Source organism: Pelodiscus sinensis, chromosome 3, assembly GCF_052426305.1.
Source record: "Pelodiscus sinensis isolate ZL-2025 chromosome 3, ASM5242630v1, whole genome shotgun sequence".
NCBI lineage: Eukaryota > Metazoa > Chordata > Testudines > Trionychidae > Pelodiscus > Pelodiscus sinensis.
Window position 1 is genome coordinate 89,301,449 of NC_143054.1, and position 19,905 is coordinate 89,321,353.

General features: G+C 46.1%; 1 protein-coding gene and 1 long non-coding RNA gene across 3 annotated transcripts in view; one reads left to right on the forward strand and one right to left on the reverse strand.

Annotated features, from left to right (window-relative positions):
* Positions 1–279: 279 nt before the first annotated feature.
* LOC102462378 (uncharacterized) lies at positions 280–4,937 on the reverse strand. 2 transcript variants are annotated; one of them, XR_332699.5, is made up of 4 exons: positions 4,782–4,937; positions 2,794–2,852; positions 2,566–2,692; positions 280–2,031 (listed from the first exon to the last, which is right to left on the reverse strand). It is a non-coding gene; the product is annotated as an uncharacterized LOC102462378 (long non-coding RNA). The 2 variants fall into 2 exon arrangements; XR_012902657.2 differs by lacking the exon at positions 4,782–4,937 and adding an exon at positions 4,635–4,773.
* Positions 4,938–5,079: 142 nt separating this feature from the next.
* HSF2 (heat shock transcription factor 2) overlaps positions 5,080–19,905 on the forward strand; it is a 32,167-nt gene continuing 17,341 nt past the window's right edge. The window contains exons 1-4 of the mRNA XM_075924067.2: positions 5,080–5,247; positions 17,259–17,367; positions 17,524–17,651; positions 19,191–19,315. Of these exons, the coding sequence (XP_075780182.2) occupies positions 5,080–5,247; positions 17,259–17,367; positions 17,524–17,651; positions 19,191–19,315 (530 nt within the window). The remainder of the gene's footprint in view (positions 5,248–17,258; positions 17,368–17,523; positions 17,652–19,190; positions 19,316–19,905) is intronic.

Genomic DNA, 19,905 nt, shown 5'->3' on the forward strand with positions numbered 1-19,905 from the left:
ATATAAAACTACACCATATGCACCAGAGCTTGAGATTAGTTCCAACCCTTTCCATTTTCATTTATTACCATTCCTATCAAGTTGGGTAGCTATTACCACTGATAAATGGGTAATTCAAACTATCTCCCTCGGTTACACCATCCCCTTTCTCTCCCCCACTCCACCCCAACCACCCACCCCATCCCTCTTCAGGGACCCCTCTCACGAAATCATACTACAACAAGAGGTGGACCAACTAGGAGCCTGTCAGCAGATGGTCAGGGCAGTGTGTAGTGTGTGTGTGTTTGTGTTATACACCCGAGTCTTTAGCTGCTAGGACACAAGGTCCCTCCGCAGCAGGCAGCCTAAAGAAGGCGGACGGATGCCCCAGGGGGTCTGTCCCATGGAGGCGACAGGACCCAACGCCCAGCTCTGTCTGCGTCTGCCCCTATGACCGGCTGGAGTTCTTTTGATTGTGTCTGGTTCTGTTAACAGCAACAGAAGAAATCAGTTATAAGCTTAAACAGTTACAGGTTTAATAAAGGGGCTTATAAAGCATGTGGTTACAATGGCTATTGTTCTATTTCTTAATTGCTAGCAAATACAGAGCTTAAAATGGTTACAAAGGAAAAAGGAGATATAAAGTAATGGTACCAAGTGACAGCTTAATCTTTAAAGAGCTCTATTCTATGCATGCACTAAAACCAAAGGACGCATACGGGTACAATTTTTACCCCCTTCTGCGTCTCTCGATTCCAACGTGTCAGGCTAGGATCGGTCCCTCAATTCCTCAGAAAGATGAATACGAGGTGGGCGTCCCCGTGGACCTTGGGAGGCAATTACCTAACCCGACCAGCAGGTAGATGGTAGATTGATGCTCAGAGTGAGTGTGCTGCTGGACCCATCTTTATACCCGTGGGGTCACGTATTTCTCTTTCTTATCTATGGTGCCAAATGGTTCTGGGTCGTCTTTGTGATGCCAGTTCTTACAAGGGAGTTGTGAACACTTGTAACAGAGATAACTAAATTGGGAGTACTGGGCATTCTTTTCTCAGTGGGAGATTCTGACTCAAATACAAGCCACACGTCCATCCTATGACCAAAATGCTCACACTGCCACAACCAGTGAAAGCATCCCTACACTGGTGGACAAAATCACCCAACCTGTGCGTAGGCATCCTTTTTCGAACCTGAGACCCCTCTGAAGTTATCACTACAGACGCATCCTTATGGGATGCGGTACCCATACAGAAGACCGCACAGCACACGGCCTATGGTCCCCGGCAGACTGCATGCTCCATATCAATGCCCTTGAACTCAGGGCAGTTTGTCTGGCATGCCAAGAACTGCTACTCAAGATCACAGGGATCCATGTAAAAATATATACAGACAGCACCCCATGCATGTTCTATAAAAACAGGCAAGGCAGCGCCCATTCACACACTCTACTCTCGGTAGCTATAGCACTTTGGAATTGGTGTCTAGCCCGATACGGTTGTATATCTGCTTGGCACCTTCTTGGGGTCCTCAATTCCATGGCAGATGCCCTCAGCAGAACCCTGCTACAAGAACACGAATGGGAACTCGGCTATGCACTCCTCAGAGACATATTCAATCAATAGGGTTTCCCAGATATAGATTTATTTGCCACTGCAACCAACAAAAAACACCCAAGTTATTGCTCCAGGGTGGACATGGGGAAAGAGTCCTCCGGGGATGCTCTTGTTATAATTTGAAATGCACCCATGCATTACGCCTTTACCCATTTCCTCTCCTCAACAGAGTCCTCATAAAGGCTCTGAAGGATGAAGCAAAAATTATCCTCATCGCGTCCTGCTGGCCCCGACAACCGTGGTTTCCCATCATACACAGGCTGGCACTACATCAACCAATCACGCTTCTGAACAATCCCAACAATCTGCATCAACCAGGGATTACGTATCCTCACCCTCAGTTTCGCACACTCCATCTTAAGGAGTGGTACCTGGTTCACGGGCATAGAACTGCAATGCTCTCAACAAGTCCATGATGTCCTGTTACAAAGCAGACCACCTGCAACAAGAAAAACATAAATGAGCAAATGGACTCAATTTGTTCACTGGACGACCTCTCATAATATATGGCTGCAAGACACTCCATTCCCTGCTATCTTGGAAAATCTATTACACCTCAAACAATCACATCTCTACCTCAGCTCTATCAGGGTCCACTTAGCAGCCATTACAACCTTCCACGCACCAGTGGAAGACACCACAGTCTTCGCACACCCAATAACCAAGCAATTTCTGAAAGGTCTGCAGGCTCTATACCCCTCAAGAGCCTTGGGACTTATACTTGGTATTAACAACTCTCACAAAACCACCATTCAAACCCATAGCAACATGCTTCCTATGCCATTTATCCTTAAAGACGGCATTCCTGGTAGCAATAACATCAGCCCACAGAGTGAGCGAGATGGCGGCCCTGATGGCAGAACCACCTTTCACAATTTTTTTTTTTTTAAGGATAAGGTCATAATGTGATCTCATCCAAAATTCCTACCCAAGGTGCGCTCCCCTTTCCACTTGAATCAGACAATATATTTACCAGTATTTTTTCCAAAGCCCCACACCAATGCATTTGAAGCTCAGATGTACAACTTAGACGTCAGAAGGGCTCTCTCCTTCTCCGTCGACAGAATAAAATCTTTCAGATTCTCTTCTCAACTTTTCGTCTCCATTGCAGATCATAGTAAATGAAAACAAATTTAATCACAGAGATTGTCACATTGGACCTCAGAATGCATTGCTACTTGTTATTCGCTAAACAACCTACCTTCGCCAATTCTGATTCAGGCACACTCCACAAGAGCAGTCACCACGTCCATCGCACACCTGAGAAAAATTCCACTGAATGACATATGTGCAGCAGCCACGTGGTCATTAGAAAACACTTTTGCAAAACATAATGTACTCATTTCAGGACCCCTCCAGCATACCAAACTAGTGAAAGCTGTACTACAAATGGAATACTTACCTGATCCAAAGTTCCTACCTCCACAGGAAAATATTGCTTTGAAGTCACCTGATGTGGAATGCTCCCACGGACGCCTCTCGAAGAAGAAAAGGAGGTTACTCACCTTCCTGTAACTGACGTTCTTCAAGATGAGCGTCCCTGGGGGTGCTCCACTCCCGTTCCTTCCTCCCCTCTACTTCGGAATGCCCTTATGATAACACCTATAGCACATTCTTTGCCGGGTTCCGGATAGAGAAGGAACTGAAGGGAGGGGGCTGCGCATGCGCGATGGCACTGGGGGAGACTTGCACGTGCCGCACATGCGTGGCCCCCAATATACTGCTTAGAAAAATCCGTCAAGAAGTGCTGGAATGATCAACACCTGATGTGGAACACCCCCAGGGATGCTCATCTCGAAGAACGTCAGTTACAGGAAGGTGAGTAACCTCCTTATCTCTTTTTCACATAATCGAAGGTTACAGAGCTCCAAAGGTTACAAAATTTACATTCACATTATACCATATTGAGCGGAGGCTTTACACAACACATACAACTATCACTTTTCACAGAATCAGACTTACTAGCTACCAAGAAGCAAAAGAAACAATAGACAAGAACCTGCAAAGCATATGATTTCTGTTTCTGTTAGGGACAGTATAGATACAATTGTACAACAAAGGAGGAGACTCTCGCTATTCGCAGTTCCACGTATTTGCAGGTCTCCTGGCCTGGCTTTGGGAAGGGAAGGGAAGTGACATGGCCAGGAGCTGCAGTGTTCCTCATGGCTCCCATTAGCCACATGAGTTCGTCCCAGCTGCCAAGAGCCACGGTAAGTTTCCTGTGGCTCCTGGCTGTTGCAGCGAGTTCTCTGTGGCTCCCAGCCACCGCAGTCAATTCAGGAGCCTCAGAGAGTTCATTGCTGGGGCCGGGAGCCAGGGCTCCCAGTATATGTGAAGCTTGCTATTCATGGTGGATTCGCAAATGCTTCCACCTCAAATGGAATGGTTTCCCATATTTTAATTGACACTGACAAAAAAACTACATGAATTAAAATGATTTAGATGGGTGTATCTACATGTTTGTTTTTCCTAAAGTTAATTATTTTAGGAAAAACTGTCAGAGCAGCCTCCAGAAAAAATTGAAGGGTACCAAAAATATGTTATGAGAACCCCTGTAAATTATTAGAGAGGCAATGCCATTTATTGAACCAACTTACAAAGGCTCTAAACTCAAAAGCTTGTCTCTTGTACCAACAGAAGTTGGAGCAATAAATGACATTATCTCAGCTACTTTTCCTCATTATTAGTCACTATACCCCTTTACAAGGCAGAGACCCCTCATTGCTGATTGTGCCAAAAGGAACACTAAGCTATAGAGGCAGTCCAGAAACACTGACATTTCAGAACCCATGTTTCTCAGATAAAATAATGTGTGACATTAAACAACTAAAAGACATCTGGATCCCCAGCAGCTGTGAAGCTAATGCAAAAGAAGTGAGGATTAAAAATGCTGTCTGCATCTAAAGTTGTAAGTGAAATAGGGTAGAATGAGATTAAGACCCAGTCCAGTGGCATTGACAATGCTAACTGCAAGGTAAAGGTACAGGGTCGCAGTTAGGGTGCATTATTTCCTGAAAGCCCTTTCCCGTGTTCACTCCTTGCCTCTTTAAGTAGGTAACGGGTTAATGGGAACAAGGGAGCGAAGGCTTCTTCCGGCCTCTCCCCACGCCTTTGTCTCGGCAGCCGCCTCCAAGCCAGGCCCGGCCCCGCCCACTCCTGTTTTCCTGCGCTGTAGGCAGCGGCCCCCACCTTGTCTCTCACGTGCAGAGCACGCACGTGTCCCCCGCCCAAGCAGAGCGTCGCTCCCCGATTGGCTGGGCGGCTCCTTATTGACATCGAATCTGCGGGCGAGGCTCCACCCTCGCGCTGCTCAGTCGCACAGGTCCTTTGCGCCGTTCCGCCTTCCCACCAATAGCAACGCTGGGCTGGCGCTGTTGTGGCACGTGAGGGCGCTGCACGTGGGCCCGTTATGTAAAGGGCGTGTGCTCCGGGCGGGGAAGCCCATACGCGCGCGCAGGCGCGTGAGGGCCGCGAGAGGCAAGTGCGCATGCGCGCACGCGGCCGGTCCGGAGCAGGCGAGAGAGAGGCTCCTCCAGCGACAATGAAGCAGCAGCAGGCGGCGGCAGCGGCGAGCGCGGGGGTCCCGGCCTTCCTGAGCAAGCTGTGGGCGCTGCTGGGGGAGGCGCCCAGCAATCAGCTCGTCACCTGGAGCCAGGTAGGGGCCCCGCACCCGACGAGGGGCGCGTTTCGCTCCCCCCTCCCCGGCCGCGGAGGCGTCGGGCCGCGAGCAGCCGCGGAGGAGACGAGTCATTCGGAGCCGCCGCCTCAGCGTTGGAGGCAAAAGGGGCCCGAAGAGGCGCCCCCCCCCCCCCGGCCTCGTGGGTCTCGCTCTCGTGGGGGGAGGGGGGAGCCACCCCCCCTTCCCGCACAGAGGGGCCCGGGGAGCGAGGCGCAGGCGCCGGCGGGGGGCGGGGCGGAAGCCCGCAGCCTCCCTCAGGCTGGGTCCTTGTGCGGCCCCGCGGGCGGGGAGAGGGCACCGAGCTCGCCCTGGGCGGGGAGCAGATTTACCCCGTGGGGCCGGTCTCCTGCCCGCGCCACCACCCCGCTTGTGGCGCGGGGCTGTAGCGAAGCGGGCCGCCTATCCCGGCTCAGCCGCTCCCAGCTGTCGGGTGGCCCAAACCGCGGGCGGGGGCGGTTTCTGAGCCTTGCGGGCCTGGTTCGGCAAGGCTGGAGCGCAGTGGGGCACGCCACGCTGGAGCGTTCCCCTGTCCGTGGTGGGTGCGGAGCGGTTGTTCCAGCCTCTGCCGGTTAACCATAACCAGTAAGCATCTTCCGGTCAGGGTGATGTTTACAGGTAAACTATTCCCATCCTTAGTAGCATCTCAGGAGAGATTCAGGTGTTGCCCATCTGATTAGAAGAGCACTCACAGAAAGCAGCATGTGTTTCTACTGGTGGTGCACATTCACACATGCCTCGATGTACATGAATGGAAAAAATTAGAAAGGATGTGTTACAGTGCAGTTAAGTTTGAGGATCCCTGCATGAATGGTGCCGCTAAGGAACTAATGAACGGATTAGCAAGTACTTTGAGTCTTAGGTTCCCATTTATTTTGCCAGTTCTAGCACTGACCCATTGGGCCAGTTTTTCAAATGTTATCTTATTGGGGGTTGGGGGTGTGTGTGTATTTTTAGGGGATAGTTTGTTTTTAGAGGGACCAGTTTGGGATAGGTAAATTTATAGAATGAGCAAACGAGTGATAACAGAGAAAGTAACATGCTAATTAAAAACTCTCTGCTGATTAGCAACTGCTCAAGATTTAGGAGTCAGAGCTAGTTGTCTAAAGACATCTGCTCAATGCACAACAGCAGCTGGAAAAAAACACAATTCTAGGAACAATTACTAGAGGTATACCTAAGGTAGAAAATATAAGGTCACTACATAAACAGATAGTAGGGTGTTAAAATTTGTTTAATGTGGTTGCTGTGTAACCATTAAAAATTACACACAGTGGAGCCATCTCTGCAGGAGCAGAGCTGGCAGCCCTTGCCTACCCGCTCTCAGGGAGGAGGCTTTGCTGCCCTGCTGCAGCAAAGGCACTTGCTTGGAAGTAGGCTGAGTTTAACCACTAAGCATTATGAATAGTGAAACAGGACCTCTAATCCCTGAGGATGCACTCAATGGTTCATGCTTTAGGGATAAACCATTATTGCTTCACCAGCTCTTACTGAACAAGGGAGCAAACCAAGGCATCCACCATGCCCGGGGGCTTCCTCCCCATCCAATGGGGATGCTTGAAAGAAGAAGAAAGAGTAAGGACTGGCCACCATTTGTCCAGACCTAAATTTGTCTAGCTTGCATTTTATTTTCAGTCAGTCCTGCTATAGGTGTCCCTGCCATCCTCACTACTAATAGACAAACTGTTCTGGGCAGTTAGGGGCCTCCTTAGTCTCTTCTTTATTTTTCTTGAAGCCTTTCCTGACAGGAAGTTCTTAAGGGTTTCTTCTCCCTCTAGCCCAAGTCCCAGCCTGTTGCTCCTCTCCAAGGAAAGTCTGTTTGCATATTCCTCAGCCGGATTGACAGCAGATGCTACCATGTTTGGCTGGTAACACTGGACCCAGATTTGCATATTTTCAAGGAGGCCATGTGCAGATTGTTCTAGGATCACCTGGTCATTATCTCTTCTGCCATTTCTGTATCTGGCCTTAGCCACCACATAGCCCAGTCAGTAAATTTCTGGGCAAAAGCTCAGGGCCAAAAATCTCTTGCCCTGTACAGCTCCAAAACTTCTACAGTTATTTTTCAGTTGATAGTTCAATCTGATCCAGGATTGTTCCCCCTTCTACACCTCATCACCTCATAATCTTTGGCCTGTTCATTAGTTAGTGCCAAGTAGGCAGCTGATGTGTCTCCAGTCAGATAGGTGGCCAGTCTGGGGAGCCCACATTGCCTTGTTTCATCCTGTGGGTGCCTATGGCAACCCATTCAAAAGTGCATGGAAAAGCTGTTTGGCTAGTATTAGAGCCCCAATCCTGAGGCATAGTTGCCATCACCTCCTGGGAACTTATCATCCAGTGCAAGAGTTTCTGTGGTACACTGATCTGCTCTCTTATGAAGTCTTGGAGGCCTTTCTGTTGCTTACCCTGCCAAGAAAATAAGGCCTGTATCTTGGCCTGATAAGATGGCTAAAAGTAGGATTTTTATATAGGGGCTTTTATGCATTTCAAAGATTGAAATGCTATATAGAACCCAGGGCTAGCAGCGCTTCCACTTTGAAATGTACAAGAGCCCCAGCTGGGGTCTCTTGTACATTTCAAAAGTGGAATGCTGCTGCTGTACCACTGCTCCCTACCGTGGAGCTGGGAGGAACTGGCTCTTAAGTTGGTTCCCCTCAATACTCCCTCCTGATAGAGGTGAGGGAGGAAGGGAGACTAGTTGACTATCCAATAAGCTTTTGCTCGTTGATTAGTCACTTACATCCCTAAACTAGGGATGTTAAATATCAAGTAATTGAATAGTTGATGGATTTTGCATCGATTAGTTGATGGGGCTCTTGGGTGGCTGCTCTTGCTACATTTCAAAGCGGAAGCACCCTTATCAACTAATCAGTCCATGAAAATTCCATCGACTATTTGATTAGTTTATCTAAATTTAACTTCCCTAGTTTCCCACTATTTACAGGGTTTGGACTGACTAGCAAGACCTAGTAGGCTCCTGCCTTCCCCTCCTCCTCTCTACCTCCCTTCTCTGTCTTCCCCTCTTTTCTCTCCTGCTGAAGAGGCTTGGAGTCATGGGCAGTTCCTGGCAATCACTATTTACCCAGCCCCTGTCCATTCCCACTGATTGTTTGGGATGGCAGGAACTGATCAAGGACTTTCCTAGCAGTGACTTGCCACACATTCCATCCCTAGTTAACAGCCATTGATGGACTTACTCTCCATGAATATATGTAGTTCTTTTTTGAACCCTGTTAATGTCCTTGGCTTCACAAGGACATCTAGCAAAATTCCACAGGTTGACTGCATATTGGGGGAAGAAGTATTTTTTGTTTTGTTTTTTAAATCTGTCGCCTATTTCACTTTGTGTTCCCCTAGTTCTTGTGTTCTACAAAGGAGTAAATAACACTTCCTTATTCACTTTCACCACACCAGTCATTTTATAGACCATTATGCTTCTCCCCCAGTCTCTTTCCTGGCTTTCCTGGCTGAAAAATTCAAGCCATATTAATTTCATACAGAAGCTGTTTCATTTTTGTTGCTGTTTTTTCCTGTATCTTTTCCAATTCTATTATCTTTGAGATGGAAGGATCACAGCTGTAGGCATGTAGATATAGGTTTATCAGGGATTTATATTACTTCTGGAGGAATTCTGCTTCACAACACAATACAAAATTTTGCAGAAATGAATGCATTTTACTCAGAGCTTCCTTTTCTCTGAAGAAATAGACTGCAGTGCTGCTGGTCACCACTGTACCCAGCTTTCATACAGAAGATACTACTGGGGAGAGAGCTAGAGCAGGATTGGACAAATGATGGAGTCTGGGCTGTATTTGTTGGGCTTTATTCCAGTGCTTAGGATTACCAGTCCAGTAGCACAGTGGGGCTAATACATGTTCCCTGCCTCCTGGAAGCAGCTGGCATGTCCTTGCAGCTTCCTGTGGGTTGGGGTGGGGGAGAGAGGGAGAGGGTTCTGTATACTGCTCTCACTGGTAAGCACTGACCCTGCAGCTCCTATTCCCAGGAACGGGGAACCAACAGAAGCTGCAGGAACAGTAGCTGCAGTGACAGCACATGGAGCCACATGTCGCCCAGCCCTAGGAGCTACTGCAGGACATTGGTTTTCTGGGAGTCGTTTGGGATCAGGACAGGTAGGGAGCATGCCTTACCCCCACTGCACCATTGACTGGTTGTTGACTGAGGTAAGTGGCAGCCAGCCAGAGCTTGCACCTCAAGCCCCTGCCTTAAACATCCTCCTGCACCCTTCTGGCACCACAGCCCTCTCCTCCAGCCCGTATTCGTGGTTCTCCATAAATGATGTGGCCCTCAGGCCAAAAGGTTTGCCCATCCTGGCAGTTGCAGCTCCCCACATGCTTTGAGGGAAGGAGCAGGTGGTGTGCAGGAAACTCTGTGCAAGCCCAGGACTGAGTATCAGGCTGTTTTTCCCTCTATCTCTGGGCTCCAAAGGGTAGAAGGGCAGGTGTCTGGGCATGAATGAGTGGGAGGGGAAGAGGGGAGGAGAGAGGAGTCCTTCAGCAGGGCTCAGAGGGGGTGAAAGTTAGGATTGAGTGGCTCCCCAGCTGGACTGTACACTGGCTTGTCAGAGTTCTTTAACTCTCTTGAGAAATATTTGTCTGTATTAGGCATGTTAAAATTAGATGGACTTTTAGTTGACTCTTTGATTAGTCAGTAAGGGCACTTCCACTTTGAAATGTAGCAAGATCCTGCCAGTTCTGCATTCCGCCTTTGGAATGTACAAGAGCCCCGGGGGACTCTTGTATATTTCAAAGGTGGAACACTGCCACTGTGTCCCTGCCCCTGCCACAGAGATGGAGTTTGGGGGAACTGGCTTCGAAGCTGGCTCCCTCCCTTGCTGCTTCTTTCTGATAATGGCAACGAGGGAAGTGACTAGGTGACTATCTGGTGAGCTTTTGCTTATCTGATAGTGGACTAGTAAATTAATCACTTATATCCCTAGTCTGTATTGTTTCAGACGTTTGCTGACAGGTATTTTACTGAAATAACTGAAACTGGTGTGACTGGCAGAATTTTGCAGAACTTTACAATATTGTGTGCAGAACTAAATTTTTTGCATAGAATCCCCCTAAGAGTAAATTATACAGAAGCAATGGAACCTTTTCGTCTTCTGACCCTTCCCTAATGATTGTTTGTGTTTTTGACTGCTGCTGCATGTTGAGTGGATGAGAATCGTCCATGGTGACTCAATCGTTTTTAATAGCGATAGCTAATTTAGGTCTCATAATTTTTATACATAATTGGGGTTGTTTTCCAGTGTGCATTATCAACATTTAATTTAATTTTGTTGCTCAGTCATCTAGCTTTTAGATCCCTTTCTAATTCTTCATAGTCTGCTTTGGATTTAAGTATTTTGAGTAGTTTTATATCTTCTGCAATTCTTGCCATGTCACTGTTTATTGCAGTCTCCCAGATCATTCATGAATATGTTGAATAGTTCTGGTCCCAGTACAGAGCTGTGAGGACACAACTATTTACATCTCTTCTGAAAGCTGACCATTTATTCTGACACTTGTCTATCTTTTAACCAGTTACTGATCCATGAGAAGAGGATCTTCTTGCCTATCCCAGGCAGCTCACTTTGCTTAAGAGCCTTGTCGAAGGGAAGGGGCCTTGTCAAAGGCTTTCTGAAAATATAAGTACACTATATCCACTGGATCCCTGTTGTCCACATGCTTGTTGACCCCCCTCAGAAAATTCTAGTAGATTGGTGACATTTTGACTTTTTCCCCTCAAAAATCATGTTCACATGTCCAGGGCTCGACAAACCATGGCGAAATCCGCCCATGCGCCTGCCCTGCTGGTGAACAGGGTGCCCAGCTGAAATCTATTCACTACGGGTGAGTAGATAAATGGTTTTGCTGAGCCCTGCATGTGTCTGTCCTTGAGGATAGCTTAAACCAGTTTGCCCATACTGAAGTCAGGCTTAATGGCCTGAAATTGCCATTATAAACTCAGGAGCTTTTTAAAACAATTGGCCTTTAATATTAGCTCTCTTCTAGTCATCAGATACAGAAGCTGGCTTAAATGATAGGTTACGGGCTATTTGAGTTCCTTCAGAACTTGCTGGTGAATATAATCTGGTATTGATCAGTTTGCTCTAAACCCACATCTAATGACACCTTAGTCTTGGACAGTTCCTCAGATTTGTCACCTTAAAAAAACAAAAAACTTAGATTTAGGATTCTCCCTCACATCCTCAACCATGAGTTTCTTCACAATGGCCTTACCATCCCTGAGAGCTCCTTTTCGCATACAGGCAGTACCCAGGTTACGTCAGTCCGACTTAAGTCGGCCCCGTAGTTACGAACAGGGCGAAGGGGGGGTGCAGCTAGTACTGGGTGCCTCCCCCACTGTCGCTGCCTCCGGCGGCGTGGGGGGCACTTCCCCCCCAGCAGACCAGGGAGACGCAGAGCGGCTTTTCTTGCTGCGGAGGACGCGGGAGCCAGCTAAAAGGTGCAGGCACAGCAGGAGAAATGGCAAGAGCTGGGACTGAGCAATTGCCTTTCATGCTTGATCCCAGATGCTGCCTCTGCTTTTTAAGAGCCCACATTTTAAAAAACAGCTGCTGCATCTGGGTCTTGGTTTGAGCTGGGACCCACACATTGGGCCTCTGTTGGTTTTTTTATATGTAGTAAGATCCATCAGGCTCTTACAACATTTTAAAAAACAGAGGCAGAATGAACCCCCTTATCGACTAATCAATGGAAATTCCATTGATTACTTGATTAGCTTTCTAAGCACCATTTAACATCTTTACTGCAGGCACTGCCCTACAGCTCCCATTGGCTGGGATTCCTGGCCAATGATATCTGTGGGGGCAGAGCCTGCAGGCAAGGGCAGCAGGAGGAAGTAGCTTCCTGCAGCATCACAGCTCCAGCCCTCCACAGGGATTGGGAGGGGGAAGAGATGGTAGTGCATTGAGCTGCTTCCACCAACTCTCATCTCCTCGCCAAGCAGGGACAGATAATTGGCAAAGGCTTTAGTGCCTGCAGCTCTAAGAACACTGAATTAGTTATTTTTTACTGAAAGCAAAGAATAACTTATTAATTGGAAATTCCTTAGGGCAGGTTGAGGCAGAAACTAATGATCAGAATTGGAATTTTGTAAGAATTCTGGGTCTGTTCTGCAAAAAGACATTTGGATTTAAGTAGTTAGACTTTGATTTATTGTTACATTTTACATCAGTGATAGTTGTGAATTTCAATAGATACCTGTTTCCTTTATTGTAACATTGCAGTTGTGTTTAACCTGTTCTGACTTCTTTTGATACATAGTGATATTGATCTATAGAACATGAAACTAACCAGATTCTTAAAATCTGGCTATACTGTTATAAACTTGGATTTTTTAATTTTTTAAGTAATCTCATGGCTTAGTGTGACTTGGAAAATGTCAGAAACATACTAGCTGGATATTAAAAAGGGCTTGCCTATATAGGTGAAAATTATTTGTCTAAGCACTAATTGTTCCCATCAATCTTAGTGCACTTTTAATCAGCATACTTTGATTGTCAATGGAGCAGTTGGTGGGAGAAACCACAGAATTTATAGGGCAGATTGCAGTTGTGTATCAATCAGCTAACTCTGAGTGCCTCCAAAGATGCATTTGCTATTGGCCCAGTCCATATAATCTTAAATAGCTCTCTTGGGTTTTGAACCTCCTTAGTTGCACTAACAATCTTTTCTCTGTTCCTTTCAGTCACACCTCCGCCAGTGTCCATTTTTCATGGTCTGTTCCTCAGGTCCACAGCCAGTGATTCCATTGTGGATTGCCAACTGACACTTTGTGCTTTGCCTTCTACTATACCATTGCAAAGTATCCCCTGTCTCTTAGCCATGCCTGAAGACTTGAGTTCTATGGGGATGCTCATGATTTTCCAGCTGCAAATCACATTATGAGGAACAGCATCTGGCTCATCAGAGCAAAGCTGTCTGTCATAGACTTTCAAATGATATTTCTAATGGTCTCTTGATTTTCCTTGTTAAGATTTGAGGAGTCTTGACTGAGGAAGTGTAATTGAATTGAAGGATAAAGAAGGTGGAGGCTTCTCATCTTATTGAGCTGTCACCAGTGACATCTTAAATTGAGGGCCAGTCTGCCAGTGTTCCTTCTAAGATTTCACAGCTGAGAGTGGAGTGATGCACCAACATTGACATCATGTGTGTCTTTGGATGTGCGCCACCATGGCACCCACCAGTTACTTTTTACACTCACATGCATAATTATACCCTGTGGTACAGGAATCGGGTACAGGGGGTGGGAGGTACGGGGTGGCTCAGGGGTGCAGGATTCAGGGCAGGGGGAACTAAGGAACATGGGCTGAGAGATCAGAGATTCCCTGAAATCTCACTGGAGTGAGACTGGAGCTGGGCTGTTGGTTCTTCTGGGGGGCAGGCCCAGGACTGGGCTGCCCCCCTTCTCCTCCAGGAGCTGCTCATTGAGGGAGAGCCGGGCTGGGCTGCCCGGCTCCCTCAACTGGTGGGCAAAGGGCAAGCTGGGGCTGCACTGCCCAGCTGGCTGGCCAGCAGCTCCTTTGGCAAGGGTGCCAGGGCTGCTGGCTGGCGGGATAGGTTTGGGGCCGTGTGGTAGCTCTGGCCCTGGAGCTGCCGCTACTGCCTGCTGCTGTCACTTGGTAGTTCTGGTCCCAACCAGCCACACCTCCCACCTCATAGGGGCTGTGGTGCAGCTGCTGCCTCTCATACAGCTCTCTAGTCCCAGCCAGGCTGTGGCATACTGCCTGCTGTAGCTTGAACAAGGGCTGGTGAGGCTGCTCAAGCAGGAACAGCCTCACTGCGCCTCGGCACCAGCCAGAATAAATGGGGGAGAGAGACAGACCAGCCACTTGTGCTACGGGGCCCCACCAGGCCACCGCTGTCGCCGCCACCAGCATTCACCTTTCTGTCCAGCAGGAAAGTGAGTGGTTATGAGTGCTGCTGTAGGGCTCTGCCAGGGAGTTGAGTGGGCCTAAAATTTTTTGTGCATGGGCATGCGTCTTAGAGGGAACTCTAAAGCCTGCTGTGTACAAGAAGCAAATGCAAACTAAAATGAGTAGTTGGAACGTATTCAGTAATTTTGTGTCACTTGGTACAAACTAGGGATGTGAGTGAGTTGTTGACTAACTGATAAGCCTAGACTTACTGGTTAGTCGAGTTGACTACTGGTATTCTTCCCCCCCACACACACTCCGGCACACACTGACTCTGTATCAGAGGCAATAAGGGGAGGAGCAGGAGCCAGTGCTGCAGGGGGGAGCTGGATTATAAACTGGATACTCCCAGCACCATCTCTGTGGTGCTGCCTGTGCGCTCCCCTCCTCCCCTCCCCCCCCCCCCCGTCCCCCGGTGCTGCCTCTATCAGAGGTAGCAGTGGGGGTGGCGAGGGGAAGCTGCTGCAAAGCAGCCTCTGCCTGCAATGGGCTGGGGCTTGCTGTGGGCAGAGGGTGCATTGGCAGTAGCCCTTGTCTGTGCAGGGGTCCCATGAGCTGTGGCCGGTCCAGGCTGCTGTGGATAGGGGTGGCTGTGGCTCTACAGTTTTAATGTAGTAGGAGCAGAGCTGCCTGCACTCTGGCTCTTAGCTTCATTTAAACTGCAGAGCTGCAGCAAGGGTAGCTCCTGGCAAGCTGAGATTGAGCACTTGGCTTAATGATTAATCATGTGGTCAATACAATTTCTTTTCACTACACGATTAGCGAATTATCTGCCTCTTAACATCCTTAATACAAATGGTTGAATGGTCTAATGTAGACAAGCCCTGATGGTGAAAGCAAAGTAATGGTCAAAATTCGGAATCGTATTGGTGAGAAGACAGTCTTCTTCACATTTAACTGCATAGAAATAATGTGTAGGGATTGCTATCAAATGGATGTCCCTGGACTTGGCCAAAAACTGATGTAAAAGATTAAGCTGTTAATTGGCGGTCGATAAACTTGAAATTTCAACACCTTAGCTCTTCTTTCCATCCAGAACAGCATTGGGAAATCTAGGCTAGTGAGTGCGCCACATGACTGGCTCTTATCTCAGTGGTCCGCAAGACTGTCGTAATTAATTTGGTATCCCAGGATAGGGTACATTTGCTAACTGCTTGCATACATACAATTTGCAAGGTGCGCTGACTGAACCATAGTAGTACTTTGATTTGGATGCAGAGGGAGCGCACGGTTCTCGTGGTCAGTGGTGTTTGTAGTGAGCACACACCTCACTACTGGTGCCTTTGCTTTTACACCGGTAGGAAAAAATAGCATGAATAAAAACTTGCAGAACCTGTCAACTTTCTATGTGAGCAATGGTCATGGTGGATAAAAATCTATTTTTTTAATCGGATTTTTGAATTACCAATAAAACACAAACACCTTAAACCATTACAATTCAATCACAAACATGTTATGCTTACACTTTCTCATAAAAATGAATTAATGGCTTAATAGGTTAAACCTCTTGGGTCTGGCAACATCTGTGGTCCAGCATGATTTTACTTAGCCAGATGTCCACTTAATATGGGTGAGGCCAAGTTCTATCAAGTTTTACAGCCACCAGTCCTTGCTCTTGGTGTTGTGCTGTATTTTAGCTGTAATGCCTTCCAGGAGCCCATAAGCAGTAACAGTGTTGGTAATGCTGCCAGAGGATATTGACCTTCCATAGTTCAGCAAATTCTCTGGTTTAACATCAGTCAGGTCCCCGGCGTGTAGTCTGTCCAACCTGACTACTAGCTCTTGCTGCTTTAAAGTTCTGGGCTTCCAGTTTGTTTCTCAGCAGACTAAAAAAGTAACCTGTGCAAAGAAAGACATAGGCTGGATAGGACTGTGTGTGTTGGACCTTGGCCAAGCATGGCAGATGAGTTAGTGAAGACATTCTTAAACACAGAGGGACAATATATAGGAAAGGACAGAGGCAGCATTGATAGGAACAGTAGGGTAGTCTGGAAATAAAAAGGGAAGACATTCAGTGTACACATAGCTTCCTATATTCCCCCCCACACTTTTGCTTCAGAAAAACTGTCATGGCTTCTGGGCATAAGAGACCTTGTTAAAAATATTTTGAAGTTCATTCCCTAGGTAAAAAAGGAAAACATGTCACATGTAAGCAGTGCAAGAAGATGATGCAAGAATGAAACAAAGGAAAACTGCTTATTGGGAGAAAATGATATAGATTATGTAAATCAACTGGTTACATTGCAAAGTGAATTTTAAGTTGTTCTTCAAGACTGTTTTCAAGTGTCAGTGATTTGACACATCAATTCCCAAGCTGTTCACTGTGTTGAATGTTGCTAGTGGGGGGGAGGGGGATAGTTTAGCTAATCCTAATGACTTGTTTTGGTAACTAGATTTAGTCTCATCACCCGAGTATATAATACCAAAAGTTGCATTTAGAGAAATCCAGAGTTGCCAGTTGCCACTGTCTTTTTTTTTAAACTTTATCTAACAATATAATACTTGCCTCTTAATTTGGAACAGCATGTCCACAGACTATAATGGTGATACCTCATGGAGTGTCTCCCACCTGCCACCCCAAACTGCCTCTCATACAGCAGCAGCGTGACATGGCAGGGGGCCCCTCAGGCCTTGTGTTGGGAGCCAGGAGAGCACTGGCTGGGAATGGGAGCATTTCAGTAAAACCATATAACAGAATTGTTGCGGCTGCATGATTACTAAAATTAATTATTTCTAATGTCCCTAGTCAGTCCGTATGAGCGCAGCAGTTTGCATAATGAACTTCGTAATGTCATACAAAATTCATGCGTTTGTATAGCCTGATTCCCAAATAGTCAGACATACGTGTTTGTAACTATGAAGCATAAAAGCTTTTTCTCTAGTAAAATGTTTGAGGAAAAGGCATGGATTAAATGCCACACTTTCTAGGGGGAAAATTACTATTTGCCACTGTTGAATGAATGGCTTTTTCAACCCCTGTATTTATTGTGACCCGTTGTAAAACAGATATTTAAAAGTTAAATACGATGTGTGTTCTTTATTTTAGAATGGCCAGAGTTTTCTTGTGTTGGATGAGCAAAGGTTTGCAAAAGAGATTCTTCCTAAGTACTTCAAACACAACAACATGGCAAGCTTTGTGAGACAGCTAAATATGTGTAAGTTTTTTAGCCTGGTTTTTAACAAAGATTGCTGTCTAAGAATATCATAGAACTTTTCCCCATCTATCCATTAAAAATGGGAGGAGGTTGCAGCAATAAAGTTCTGAATTTGGTAGTGCTTTTTTTTCCTTCATGGTTAAATGTTTTTTTCAGATGGCTTCCGTAAAGTAGTCCATGTTGACTCAGGCATTGTCAAATTAGAACGGGATGGTCCTGTGGAATTCCAGCACCCATACTTTAAGCAGGGCCGTGATGATTTATTGGAGCACATTAAAAGGAAGGTGAGTGAAAGGTCATAGAAAGTATATGGAGCGTTGGCTTTTAATTAGTTTTGTTAATAGGTGGGGGGCAGGTTGTCAATAATAGCCAGTTTTGACTGAAGCTTGTAGTTACAAAGGAATTTTGATTTAAAGAGAATGACATAAATCATGCTTCTTCCAAGTAGTCTCCCAAGTAATCTGTTTGGATTTGTACCATCAGTGGCAGAGAAACAAACTTTTTTGAAAAAAAATCTCATTCACTGTTTTATTTTTTCTTAATATCCATTATAGTTAGGGCCCACCAAACTCACATGCCATTTTAGTCAATTTGATTTCACATATTTACATCTGAAATTTCATGGTGGTGTAATTGTAGGGGTCCTGACCCAAAAAGTAGTGGTGGAAGTTGCAGTATTGCTACCCTTAATTCTGCGCAGCTGCTAGCATTGGCACTGCCTTCAGAGTTGAGAAGCTGGAGAGGGGAGACTGCTGGCTAGGAGCCCAGCTCTGAAAGTAGAGCCACTGCCAGCAGTGGGGCAGAGGGATGGCATAGTATTATAGTACTACCTTCACCTCTGTGCTGTCCTGCAGAGTTGGGCCCTTAGCCACTGCCACTGTCCAGCTGCCCAGCTCTGAAAGTAGTGCAGAATTAAGGATGACCTGGTATGGCATTGCTGCTGGTAGGGTGCTGCTTTCAGAGCTGGGCACCCGGCCGACATTACAACCACTGGTCTCTACGTGCCCAACTTTGAAGGCAGCAGTGCAGAAGTAAGGGTGACCTAGAATAACCTTATTTCCCCCTGCAACTCCCTGTAGGGTCAGGACCCCCAGTCTGGGAAATGCTAGTCGTCTCTGTGAAATTTGAACAGTATAGGGTAAAAGTACATAAGGCCAGATTTCACAATCTGTAATGCATTTTGTATGGCTGTGAATTTGGCCCTTATTATAGTAATCTGTGAGCCTCCCCTCCCAGTACATTTTTATCAAACGATTTTGCTTAGTTTTTTGTTCCATCTACAGATCATACTACTTTAATCTTGCATTCGCTAGTATAAATATATAGCGCTGTCTTTAAAAAAAAAAAAAAAATTAAACTATCCCTCGTGAGAGGATAAGAGAACAAACCACACGTGACAGATGTTACATATGTTCACTTAGTACAATACTGGAAGGTTGTTCAGATTCCTCAGTGGTGATGGCTGTGTAAAAAGTTGTATGAAGTAGAATATAACCGTTTACTGTAGTTGCCTTTTTAAAAAGTCAATCTTTTATAAAAGGGGGGGAAGCGCTACACACACACACACACACACACTTTTACAACTTTAATCTTTAAACATGCCTAGTGATGTAGAAATTACTGAAGTATTTTACATTCCATAGATACATTACTGAAATCTGTTTATCCATGGAAAGTTAATTTGAGAGAGGCTGAATAATCATCATTAGAAATTAGTTTCATAAATACTAATTTCTTTTTGGAGTAGCAGTAGGACAAATAACATTTAGCATTAAGATTTCATCACTAGGTTGTTGTGACTTTTTTTTTCTTTGCTTCTAAAGGTTTCCTCTTCAAGACCTGAAGAAAATAAAATCCGTCAGGAAGATCTGTCTAAAATCATAAGCAGTGCTCAGAAGGTGCAAATTAAACATGAGACCATTGAATCCAGGCTGTCTGCATTAAAGAGGTAAATATTACTTAGGATTCATAAATAGCACTGAGGGCAATGAATTTGATCAGTTTGAAGCTGCAAATCTAGTGAGAAATACATTGGTGCTTAAAATTGGCCAATACCAGATACTATAGAGGAAATGTATAGAAAGAATGAACGGAATCATATATTGCAGAGTCCCCCAAGCTCTAGCTTTGGAACATCCAGAACAATGGGATTGTTTCCCAGATCATCTTGGGTGCAGTAATGCCTGTCAGACGTCTTCCCTGAACTTTTTTTAATTCTCTTTTTGAACCCATTTCTACTTTTGGCCTTCATAAGTTCAATGGATTGACTGTGCACTGTGTGAAGATCTTACATTTTATTTTAAACCTGTCAGCTACTGATGTCATTGACACCTGTCTAGAGTGGCTCATCGCTGTGAGAGTCCTGTTTTGAGACTGTCAGACAACAATAGCAGGCATTCTGAACTGGTAGTATGCTCTAAAATTAGTCTTCACAAGCTGGTAACATGTGCCCCGTGGATCAATATATTTGTCTTACAGTGGAGTCAGACAGCCCCCTCAGTTCTCCATCCAGATGAACAGGATTTATCACACCACACC